Source organism: Agelaius tricolor, unplaced genomic scaffold (assembly GCF_023055355.1).
Source record: "Agelaius tricolor isolate 1412-34295 unplaced genomic scaffold, bAgeTri1.0.p SCAF_9, whole genome shotgun sequence".
NCBI classification, from domain to species: Eukaryota; Metazoa; Chordata; class Aves; order Passeriformes; family Icteridae; genus Agelaius; species Agelaius tricolor.
In genome coordinates, this window is record NW_027269269.1 from 3328660 (window position 1) to 3342059 (window position 13400).

The 13400-nt window shown below is 39.2% G+C and overlaps 1 protein-coding gene across 2 annotated transcripts in view; it reads right to left on the reverse strand.

Annotated features, from left to right (window-relative positions):
* Positions 1–6242: 6242 nt before the first annotated feature.
* Positions 6243–13400, reverse strand: part of NUP58 (nucleoporin 58) — a 36318-nt gene continuing 29160 nt past the window's right edge. For both annotated transcript variants that reach the window (XM_071434046.1, XM_071434045.1), the window contains exon 16: positions 6243–8181. In XM_071434046.1, coding sequence (XP_071290147.1) covers positions 8012–8181 — 170 coding nt within the window. In that variant the 3' untranslated portion in view covers positions 6243–8011. The remainder of the gene's footprint in view (positions 8182–13400) is intronic.

The window sequence follows — 13400 nt, forward strand, 5'->3', positions numbered from 1 at the left end:
GACAGCCTTGATTAATACAAATGTCAGGCTCTTCTCCCTCGAGTCTTAATGCATTGATTTTTGGAGCTTCCACTTGCTGCAGACACAACAGATTGCTGTACAATATATAAAAGCCTGGATACAAAGCTGATGTGCACAGCTTCAAATTGAAAGGGATGCTGTTTCCTAATTGATTTATTACTTCTGCTCCAACCAACCACTCCAGCCACTAGCAAGAAAAGGAAAGAATTTAGTCTTTTTTTTCTGCTCCTCAGACAAAAACCAGAGGAAGACTTACTTGTGGACTAAATCCATCATCCCACTGTCTGCCCTCACAGTGAGGCCAGCCAATTTGAAAAGGCATAGTTATTAAAAAGTTATTTAAAACTAAAAAAAGAAAACCCCAGGAAAGTACAGGAATTTTCTACATTCATACTTTAGGTTATGCCATGCAGAGCACAAAGCATGAGCATTTATCAAATGCAGGAAGAGAAAACTAAGGATATTTAAAACCAGAAATTTACTGTTCTTTACCTCCTAATGCCTTAGTGCAAGACAAAGATTTGGGCATCATATGGCAGGAATAGCATCACGACACAGCTGTTGCCTTTTAGTGCACTTTTTGCCTGTGCAGTGAAATCAGTGAGGTTCCAGAAAAAAAAAAAAGGCACTTCTTCTCAACAGGTCTTAGTGCACCTAAATTTGCAGTTTGGGGGTTTATATAGGGATTATTACTGCAGACAGGCAAGAAGCAGCAACTTGTTGTGGAAAATTAACAATATTTATGATAATATTTTCTAGATCAGGACATTTTTTACACTGCTTAGAAAAGAAGTAAAGAAGACTGTATTTGCTTGAATCATTGCTATTTTACTCTACAATTATCTAGCCTGGCAAAGAGGCTTTGGAATTTTGCCCTTCCCTCCACTTCCCAGGGCACTTAAAATGATACATCCAGCACTCTGCAGCACTGTTAGGATTTTTAGACTACTATTTCTGTCACTGGTGGACTGATATTACCATCCATCTATCTGAGACCAGAATCTTACCCCCATATGCCGTCTGCCCCTGTATTTTCCAGCAGCTCCACAGCCTGGCAAGCCCTGATGCCACCCCAATGTGGGTATCACCATGACAGAGCAACAAGCACCAGCTGCTGCAGCACTAGAAATAAGTCATGGGGAGAGGTGATGATGAAGGTGACAATTCTCAAGTGTAAAATGACAAATTACTCAGAGGAGCATTTCAAGCTAAATATTTTTACTAATAAAGTATAAATTGAACCTAATATGCCTTTGTATTAGACCTGCATCTCCACCATAGAAATTAAATTTCGACAAGCTGCCAGTCTTTCTGCAGTCCCAGCCTCTTTTTCACATCCCCAATACACGTGGGAGGTTGCTATTGGCACTGACAGCATCTCATCTCACCCAAAGCCAGCATAAGCAATGTTGAAAGCCTTCCCTCTTTGGTCTCAGAGCAGTGCTCAGCATCAACTTCTCTTTGCCACCACGGGATCAGGTAAGAACTTTGCTCTGTGGTGCATACTACATGAGCTTAGCTAGCAGCCAAAGATCTTCCCATCCCTGGGAATAAGAATTGCTTCTGGTTTGGCTGCTGGAGGTATGTGAACATCTGCCTTCTCCTTAGTCAGCCACTAAACAAAATAAGATAAAAGACAATTCCTATTTGAGACGGATATAATATGCATTACTAAGACTGGTTTCCATGGCATTAAGGCTGGCACCTTCCTTATCACTTCTGTCCATTCACTTTGACCCAGTGCTAGATTAGAATCCCCACAGTTGTTAAAGGAGGCAACACTCTGGAGAGCTGTGCCACACACAGCTGCACCAAACAAAGGCAGCACAGTGGTAACATACAGGTATGCTCACCATCACTGCTCCACACATTGTCACAAAACGAGTGTTCTCCAGCAGAGATGGAGAGATGTCCCCACACTGCTAAGGACTAACTGCTCACTGCCATTGATTCCATTTAGCATTTGGGCCCACACACTGCAAACTTTGTTTTGAAAGATGGACTTTTTTTCCCAGTAAGGACACCTTTATCACATCTATCTTACCCCCAGACAGAGCCACAGTGAAAGTGTTTACGCTCAAAGGTTAGATTCCTTTATGTGTATGTTAGTAAAGAAATAAGGGTAGCTCAAACAGCCAAGGAATGCTAACACCATTAACAGGATGACAAGGTTTGGGTGTTTTTTCACTTTAGGGGTAGCTTCTGCTTAGGTGTTTAACCATGGAGTTAATAGATTACCCAACTCTGCACAGCTTCTGCATACTTTTTTCCCCAAGGTTTCACTCAATTTGAAGTCTACTCAAGCTGCCTGTCACCTTTTTTTCCCCCCATGAGAATTTATCCCCTTCTCCCCTTAATAAGAGGACATGGTATTTTTCAAATTTCATATAATAATAAGTTTGATTTTAAATCCTTGACTTTGAATATTCATCAAGTGTGTGTTTCTTTCCCTTTTTAGTAGAGCACCGTGACTGATCAAAACCTCATCCTCCTAGCTTTCTTTTGTGGCCAGGATCATCATCACCCCAGAAGCATATCCTGTTACCACAAAGTGCCATATTAAATGCACAGACAGGAGCTATATGCCAGCTTCTAATCAGAACTTTATTTTGGAAGCAATTACATGACTTTCTAATGAAGTGCTGTCCTGCTGGTACCCAAGCATACGCCGTACAGTGATCCCTGTATCAAAAAGAAAAAAAGAGAAATCCATCAGTCTAGGAAACATTAATTGAACATACATATATTTTGCTTCTTCAGCTATTGACCTATTTAGGACAGGAGTATTTCAAGTTTTCCATACAACTGTTCAACAGACATGACCCAATATCCTGGTGGGGGCTGGTCTGTACTCAAAAGTAAAATCAAACCAGAAGCTCTTCTAGTTTGTAGAAGCTTCCAAACTTAATTCTTAAGAATTATTAAGAATTGCCTTACTTCTAAAGGATGAGAAAACAGCAAACAAAGCTAACGAAACATGCAGCCTACTCACCTCCTCACTGTGGCATTTAACAGCAGCCATGGGTTATAAAGATTAAATTCCTGAGGTGGAGTGAAAAAAGCATTAAGTTATAAACCTCCTAGCAACAGGAGTCAAATGGGTCAGAAGGATTGTTCAAATATTGAAGTTCAACAAAATTCTACTACCTTAAAAAAAAGTGTGTCAGAAAATGTTTACAACGAGGAAACAAAGGGTGACATATCTTGTCATAGAATTGTTTAGATTGAAAAGATCCAGTCTGACCATTAACCTACTATAGCCACATTCACCACTAACCCCTGTCCCTAAGTAGCAAGCCCACATTGTTTCTGAACACTTCCAGGGATAGTGACTCCACCACTTTTCTAGGCAGCCTGTTCCAGTGCTTAACAACAAGCCTTTCAGTTAAGAATTTTTCCCCAATATCCAAACTAGGACAACATTTCTTCTTGTTCTGTCTCTTGTTGACTGGGAGAAGAGACTGACACACACCTGGCTGCACCCTCCTGTCAGGCAGTTGCAGAGAGTGATGAGGTCCCCCTGAGCCTCCTTTTCTCCAGGCTGAACACCCCCAGCTCCCTCAGCTGCTCCTCACAGCCCTTGTGCTCCAGAGCCTTCCCCAGCTCCGTTGCCCTTCCCTGGACACGCTCCAGCCCCTCAATGTCTCTCTTGCACTGAGGGGCCCAGAACTGAGCACAGCATTGGAGCTGTGGCCTCAGCAGTGCTGGGTACAGGGGGACAGTCACTGCCCTGCTCCTGCTGGCCACACTACTACTGATACAAATGCACCTGTCCAAGGCATGAGTAGCCAGTTTCTCCAGGAGGACACTGTGGGAGAACGTCAAAGGCTTTACAATAGTCCAAGCGGAAAACACAACCTTTCCTGCATCCACTGAGCTTGTCACCTTGTCACAGAAGGAGAATCAGATTGGTCAAGCAGGACCTGCCCTTCACAGCCACACCTGCTGGCTGGACTTGATTCCTTGGTTGTCCTGCACATGCCACATGATAGCACTTCAGATGATTTGCTCCGTGACCTTCCCCAACACTGAGATCATGCTGACAGGCCTGTAGTTCCTTGGATCTTCCTTCTGACCCTTCTTGCAGACAGGTGCTCCATTTGCTGACCTCCAGTTAACCAGGACCTCCCTGGTTAGCCAGGACTGCTGGTAAATGATTGAAAGTAGCTCAGCCAGTTCTTCCACCAGCTCTTTCAGTCAGTATCCTTGGGTGGACCCCAACCAACACCACAGACTTGCAGCTCTTTCAGTGGCACAGCAGGTCACAGACCATTTCACTGCACATGCTGCATGACAGCTACCCCCACAAGGGTCCTGTGGTGGCAGTACATAACTGGCAGCCTCTTGCCACCTGATGAACATTCAACATTGAGCCCAGAAGAAATGATCCTGAATTGGATTAAAGAGTTGTGCCATTCACAGCACAAAGTTTGTGCCCTACATCCCCTCACCTCTCCCCACACTTCATCCCCGTCACACCTCCATCCTCCTTTGAAGGAACCTACCAGCCTGGCTGAGGGGAGATGGAATGTCACAGCTGTGCTGGAGCTCCATGGACACTGTCACAGTGGGTAACTGCTGTCTTCCAGAGCCGCTGCAGGCATCAACTCCGTGTCACTCCTCCCCAAACCCAGGTGCCCATTTCCATGAGAATCCATACCAGTCAATGCCCATGATACTTTAACCATCCATCAGCGTCTGGAGACAGCAGCCACAGTGCTGGAAGCTACTGAATGAGAGGGAACAGAGAAACAGCCTGACAGCACAATCCCAAAACTACATAATTAATTGCTGGAAAAATTTGCACTTAGATAGTTCTTTGTTCTTAGAAACTTGAAAAAGTTTTAGGGAAACAAGCTTTTTGTAGAGCATAAGACACACTCTTATGGTACTGATAGATACTCTTAATTTCCCATTAAGAATCTACAAGGTGCTTCTCCTGACATATTCCAGGTATAACCAGTAACATAACTGAGCTCACATGAATGACTGGATTACTTCTACTGTCCTCATAAGTAGTGGAGTGGAAATACCACTGACATCAAACAGGGGGGGAAAGGCCACTAAAGCTGTATTCCTGAGCCTTATTTCAAATTTTTAATAAAATGATGCTATAAATGAAATCATGATCCAAAATGCAGTTATGTTAGGAACATGTAGATGGAAGGAATGTAGCTGAATTTGGATTTTTTGTGGTGAGGAAGATGCATAAACTCTGACCCACTCCACTTTATTTCAATCTCCAACCTGACAATCCACAAGAAATAAGCAGCTAAGTGTAGGATCTACCTAAATGATTTGACAGAAACAGAGACACACACAAGCACAAAGAAAGAGGTTCCTGAACCAAGTAATCTAAGGCACAGCTCTTTCCCTTCTGCTGTCTTCATCCCAGGGAGAACACTGAAGGAAAAGCAAAGTTACTTCTAGTAAAAGAAAGAGGTCACATAAGTAAGTTCATACCACAGCTGTACAACAAGGTACAAACTAAGAGAAAACCATATCTTGCACGTGGACTTGAACCTTCTTCCAGACCAGACTTTTCTTTCTTTACAGAACAGATAATCTAGATTTGATTTAATTTCATGGTGTTTAAATATAGGTCAGCCTCTTAACCTGCTTTGAAGAAAACCAAGCCAAACCTTGAATGCATATGTATATTACACTCTAATCATATTAATATGTCTTTAAATTGGGGTGAAAGATAATTTGAAACAAAGTCTACAGTGCTGATATCCAAAAATCATGGCTAAATTCAACCACTCAAGTAACAGTCTAGGAATAGAATTATTTCAAATCCCATTTTGACTTTAGTTTGTACTACTATATGTGATTACTCTACTATATAATCACTTTTCACTTAGGCTAAATTAAGGACATAACTGCTGTTTAATCGGAAAAGAAGCAGAGCACAGGTACCCAGGAGGCTCAGACTCTTTCCCAATTTACAAAGCCATTCCTAGCGCTGTGTTTTATTACACCATGATCCAGGCTTACATTGTGCAGTGAAGAAATTCTAGACAGCCCACAATACAATACCTTCATTTACCCCCTCTCCCTCTGCACTTTCAATCCAGGATCAAGGCTCTAACTTCAGCAAGAACAATTCTGCACTATATGAATTCTAGGAAGAACAGTTCTACATATTAGCCAATCAAGTTTTTGTTTCTCCTGTAATGCAGGAGAATGACAGGAAATGATCTCTCAGATAAGCAAGTATGTATTACAAGGATCACAGCATTATTGTTTTATTGTTTGCACAATGGTAAGTTGCACATATGGACAAACAGTACACATTTAGAATTAGTTTCACAAATTAATACATTATAAGAGTCCAGTGGTTTAACATATTAACTATTAAAAAAAGCAGTAACAAAGAAATACAAACATTACAGTTTTGACTGCAGCCCAGTAAAAGTTTAAAAACAGGTTGAAATCAAAACAAACCATAAGCTTTATTTTTCTGTGACATTAAAAAAACACATATCCCTTCCTAAGAGACTGCTCACAAAGATGCAATAACATACAAGTACAAAAGTGAAGAATTCTGTGCTCAGTTTCCCTTAATTTTATCAGATTAAGTGACAAACCAAACATTTGTCAAAGAGCAATCGCTGCTGAATGCAGACACTTCCAAAACATACAAAATGGTAGTAATACTTTAACAATAGAAAGCCAATGACAAAACCTCTACATAAAATCAACTTGGCTCCAAAGTTTCATGCTCACACATCAACCTAGTATCATTATTTGCAAAGAATCAATTGTTCTATTATTTCCTTCTTAAGATATTTTCCGGGATATTCCTAGTGCACACCAAATTGGAGATGCAGAAAAACAAGCTATGATGTTACAGTATGTAAGATTCATAAACTACTGCTGCAATAGCTTTAACCTTCAAATTACATAATATTCCTCCTCTGTTTTTGAACAGCAAGTTACTGTACTACACCTTTCTTAAAAGCAGATGCCCAACTGCTTTTAAGGCAGTGCTGAAGAGAAGCTCATGAAGCAACTTGGGTTTGTAACACTTCATTTTGGTTTTCAATAGGACAGTGCATCTCATCTCTCTCACATTCAGGGAAAAGCTCATCCAGCCTGACAACCCCTGTTTGCACACAGACCTTGAGGCATCCTGAGCTTTCAGCTGAAATCCGGCAGTGCCCTACTCTTCAGCTCAGGAGAAAAACAAAATCCAACAGTTTGGGAACATTATCTATGAAATGTGTGTCAAAATCCCAGATTCTTCTTTAGAGTTGGCTGCTAAATGGGCCAAGAAAAAGGTTAAAAAAACCAAAGCAAAACCAAAACAGGTACTAACCACTATTAACCAAACTTTATGACTTAGTAAACATTGTATTTCAGCTGGTTTTAAACAACAAGACACAGGAGCAATGATTCCTAGGAACATCCAGATATGGGACCACAGGACAACATGGAGAAACAGAACACACAAAGAAAAAGAGATCTGTCTATGGGGGAAGGTATGCACATCTGTGTTTTATACATATATATATATACACATACATACACACAGATGTGTGCACTGTACTGTATATATTTACATCCATATACACAAAAACACCCTGAAGTAGATTTAAAGGCCATATCCAGGAACAGAAGATATGAACTCTAGTATTTGTACTAGAATATATTTTATCTGTACAAAAAAAACAAATATGCATATATTCATATGGTATAAAGCTTATTAACAAAAAATATTCTGCTACTAACATTAGGTTAAATAGATGATTTTACAAGATTCTTTAATAATAATGCAGTATAGAACATTTCTAAAACTAGGGCCCAAAATAAAAATACATAAACGGGTTTCTATTCACAAGAAAATAGCTGTTCAATATGATTTCACTAGGGAAAAGTAGCAAAATTTTTATAAATCTCCTGGGATGCAATTTAATTAATCAATCTACAAAAATAGACTTTTCAGATGAAGAAAGTTGATGTGCTTCCCCCTCCCTAAAAGGGGTGCCTATCTTTTCCCTCGCTTGTTTCCTGCTGGAGGTTTCTTCAGCTGAAGAAGTTGCCCTCCTGTCCCAAAGCCTGCAGATGCAGGATTAGACACCCCGAACGTCAGGCCAGCTGATGCTGTGATGCCAGGATTGCTGAAGTTAAACCCAGATGTAGTCGAGGTCCCAAAGCCTTATGGGGGAGGGAAAAATATTTTAAAACATCAGTTATATCAGGATTGTAAATTCATTCTCCTTGAAGTTTTCACCAGCAGCCACTTTATTACCAGCAGCTGTAACACTTTATACCAACGTAGATCAACAATGGTAAATCACATTGCTAGAGCACTTGGACTTGCCATGGCAACTTGGATAATGCAGCACTAACAGAGACTACCTCAGTGAATGCCAACAATCATAACCTAAATCACAAGCTGTGATACCATTACCCATACAAGAGTAGCACACAAAAGTCCCACTGAAATCATACAACAGAAGAACCACAATTCCTCAAGTTCTCAGCATAAACATGCGGTGCACTCCTAAGGTGGGAGGGAAGGCAGCAGGCACAGGTGGACCATGGACCATTCACTTCACTCACAGCAGAGAAATGGCAAAGCTGGAGTTGGAGTGCTCAGTCTTCTTCTTACACACGTGGCACATACCACACCTTACATGTGAGGCAGAAAAGGCTCAAAAAAATCCTTGCCAGACTGTTTGTATTTGAAAACAGTCAAAACTTATGACAAACCAAAAACAGCACTAGAAACAAAGCTTTGGAAAAACTGCATGACTGGCTGAGCAAATTGTGCTATTTTAACTCCTCTACCCTCTTCTATCATGGTAAACAAACTGAACATATGCAGCTGTGAAACCAGGTCAGTTGGAAAAAGCCCCCCTACAGTTTCCACCAACAGTAACACTAACTCATTTCACTTTCTGTTATAAATTTGTATCAATTATGCATCATCAACTTAGATAATAATTGCAACTATTAGAGAATGCTAGAAATATCTCAAAGATTTCTTTAAGAAGCAGAACTTCACAACTTCACTTTTTGTTGTCTCAAGAGACCACAAAATAATAAGTAAGACACAAGCAAGTTCAGATTTTAACAAAGAGCTTAATACAAGTTGTATATGAAAACCTGCAATCAATTAAGATAATAAGAAAAATGGGACTGGTTCACAATCAAGAAAAGTATATTTTCAATATGCATTACTTTATATTGCTTCATTAGTTCTCTAGCAGAGAGCTGAAGTAATCCTTTGGTCACATCAGTATCTTCAACTCGATGCATAAAATATTTCTGGAGTACAGAAATAAAAGCCCAACTGGTTGTCTCATCAGAATCCTAAAGCAGCTCTCACAAGCCTGATGTCTTCTGTTCTCTCAGTTGTTACTGACACTCTGCATTAAGAAATACTTCAAAATATAACATTAAACTCTTCCTCCCGCAATGTCTGGACTTGGGTTACACACATCATCTTGTCAAGAAAATTCATTATCAACATTCCAGTAACTCACAGTCCTACAGCATGCAGTTGCCTGCATAGAACTCATTGTCAGTGTAATGGTTGTGCAGATCTGGAGTGTGACTAATGAGAGTGACTGATAGTGGTCATTTGGGTCTTGTCTAAATTTTGTGGGCTAATTTGTCTCTCATCCTAGGATGTAAGGGGTGAAACACATCAATTATTACTCCATTTCCCTGATAACTCTGAATCCCAGCTAAGATTGATCAGGGAGTCTCATGAATGAAAAAAAGTTACCTTTCTACTTCATGTATGTGAGATAACAGGCAAGCATTGCTTCCCACAGAAAATATCATGAATGCCATTCATAATAAAGCTGCATGTGACCTGTAGTGTCAGGAGTCCAGTAGGCAAGAGTAAAGTGTTTCATCAATTACCTCCACCTTGCTGCTTCTAGATGCAGGGATTATTTTGAAGCCTGCAGGGAAGGCAGGCTACAGTTTACTTGAGTAGTATTACAGTAAGAGATGCATAAAATATGGGATGAAAGACTGAGAACATGCTTGTTAATTTAGATACGGCCTGGAAAGTAATAGCTGTTATGTTAGAAGTGGCATTAAGGGCAGCCATAAAAGTATACAAAAGTAGATGTGAAATTCATCTGTATGGTTTCTCCTGCCATGGCAGCATAACAAGGCCAAGGTACCAAGTTTCATCAGAAGTAAACCAAACCCTAAAGCTGAACACTCAAATGAAAAATCTTCAAGATAAAAAACTTAAACAAGATACACATTGAATCTCATTTCTGTTGCAAGAAAAGACAATCAGTGACAGAACAGCTCAGTTTAGATGGAAGACTCACAAAGTCTTGAACCATAGGTATAATGCGATCAACAATGTCCTTGCTGAAATTAGAATTATTTATGTGTGAACAGTGATTTTCAGGAAGTAAATGACAACCTGCCCTTCAAGGACACAGTTTCACATCTCCCCAAACGGTGTTATGATCACACTTTATTCACTGGGCTTGTGCATCTTCTGTCAGCCCTTTAGCTTGGTAAGCCAAAGGTGAGTACCTCCCCATAACAGCATTTTTTGGGTAATTTTAATACTACAGGGAGAAACAGCAGTTCATCAGATGGCAATCCATTCCTGCTTTCATCTCCCATACCACAATGGGTGCTCTAGATCAAAAAGTATTTCAAGAACAGTTTTGACTGATTTATTATAGTCTCTCTATCTAAAAGCTGCTCATAGATTGTATTAAGGTCTGATTTTCAGCAGTATGAGTCCATACAGCCATGATCCCACTTGTTATCTCTTATCTAGTTTACTGAGGCTGCAATTCTTCAATAAAAATAAGTCTCCAACAAGAGTTTTCAACTCAGATCTTCAAAGTATATTTACCATCTGTTTTCACAAAAAGTGTGTTTGAACACTTGCCTTCCTCTTAGCAATAAATTGTTAAATAAATTCAATGGTGATTTTTTTCCTTTTCCCATTACTTGGAGAGTCTGATGTCCTTTACAATAGCCCACTAACATCAGGCTTTTGGTTGCCATTACACGAGTAAGATTAGCAATTAAATGGGACTTGTTTTGGAGTCAGCTTTCTGGAGTGTCTCTGTGTGTTTCAGAGGGACACCTGATTCACTGTTCCATCTCACAACTGTGTCCACTAAAGAAACTGCAAGCACACTGAAGCTGCTCTGCTTTTCATCTGCTGATGAACACAACAACCATTCCTGAACCAAGCCAAATTTACTATTAGAAGATGCTCAAAGACTCTTAGAGGACTCAGAATTTTCTCCTCAAACACAAAGTGAAACTGAGAAGAGCAGTAATACCACTACAAATATTTTTGCATCTTTTAAAGCAATTAAACCAAACTTATAAAAATCAAACTCCTGACAGAACTAATTTGGGGATCTATAATTATAGTTTTAAGATAAGATCAAACTTATCAAAAATCTGTGGAGGAGAGCTAGGGCACCCTAAGCAGCCTGAACAGTGTGTGCTGGAACACACACTTACCTCATGTTCCCAGACACATTTGTCTGGGAAAATACTTAACTGCTCATATCTAAACCCAAGCAGCCCCAACAGTGAATTCCATAACCCATATTCACCCCACTTTCTTAGCTTTTTCAAAGAAACACATTCAGAAACAAGATGCAACCATTATACTGTAAGATAAACCATAATATGCTTTCAGCATCCTGTAAATGATACCTAAGATACCTAAGAAACAGGACACAACTAATTTAACAGAAGTAAATATAACCTAGCTAGCCTCAGGTATCATTCAAACCAATTTATACACATTTATACACCCTCAATAAAATTAAAGATCATACACAATCCAGGTGCTGTATGACATAAGGTTTTGGATATAGAAGGTAAAAGTTAGTGTGTTTCTGGGCTCCCAAATTTTTAATAGTGGTTTCTATTCCATAACCCGTCTAGATAAGGATTTCATGACCACCTGATTTTCAAAGCAAAAAAAGTCAGAAATTACATTTCACTTGGTTTTATTCAGCTACTTTCTGTAGCTGAGACTCCTTTGAGATAACTGACAATCTTAATTTCATTGGGTGCAATCCCTTCATTTGCAAAAGAGACTGATGGCATTGACTCCATGACAAAGTCTGGTTTGAGGGAAATGGTATCTAAATTGCCTCTGCACACCACCAACATAGCAAAGACAGACTTGGTATTTATTTTGGCTTGATACTTATTTAGTGATGGACAACTGATCCATACAAGTAGTTTTGTAATTCTATTTTTAGTATGCTAAAAACTAAACTATTAACTTTGTAATCCAGCAGCTTTAAATGCTGCAATATTATTTAATATAGACTCAGGAACAATAGGCTACAAGATAAAACCATAAGCAGTGTAAGTTTCCAATTGTTTCTCATGTTAAGAACTAAGTAAAAGAAGGCTGATGCTTGGACACCAGATACTGTAAAGAGTTCCACCAAGAACCTGCTAGGTTGTTAGTATTCATAAATGTTACACAGCCAACTCAGGGAGCCATTTCCACCTTATAATGCAAAGCTTAAAGTACTTTACAGGCCTAGCAACTCATCACTAACCAAGGAGAATCCAGAATACAAATCATAGCGCTTCCTAGTAAATAACAGCAAAATGCTGTTTTCTTTTAATTGCAGTTGATCAAATGTTTTTTTTGAGACACGATCCTCCTTCAATGTGCCATTGAAAAAAGACTTCAAGACAGACTACAGAAGCTATTTGCTTAGTAATAACTTAGTAACCTATTATTCCTATTTAAAAGGTAAATAGAAGTGCCAGCTAAATTTCAGACTTCTGAGTTAAGGCACAATAACATCCATATTTTATCACCCCCCAAAAAACAAAACCAAAATAGCTAAATGAGTACTGTGTAGTTCAATTGCCACAGAAATGTTTTCAAAGTAGTTGATATAATGAATTATAAATATATACAAAGATACAACACATATAAATCACTACTCAGAGTAAGCACTTATATATTTTTAAGGAAACCTCTGGGCTTCCAGAAAATAATTTTAACCTTATTAGTAAATATAGTAAGTCAAATTACTAGTATATTTGTCACTAATTTATGCACGAATTTCAATCAGTAACTCATACCATGCATTCAAGTCACAACTGCTCTTCTCTGTATGAGGCTGTATCTGACCTCCTGCTTCCACTCTTAACTAGGACAGACACCATGAAATGGGAAACATTAATGCTCAATCAATACTGTCTACATAGGACCTCCAACAGAACCCAGAAACTTATCTGAAAATGTGTCTCTAGCAAGTAAATAGTTATGTTAATAGTGATATACACATGCAACTTTAAACAATCAATTTCTTGGAGCGAGTGCAGCAGTTTTATAATCAATCTTGCTTTAAAATAAACTAGATTTTTGAATTCAAAAGAAACAA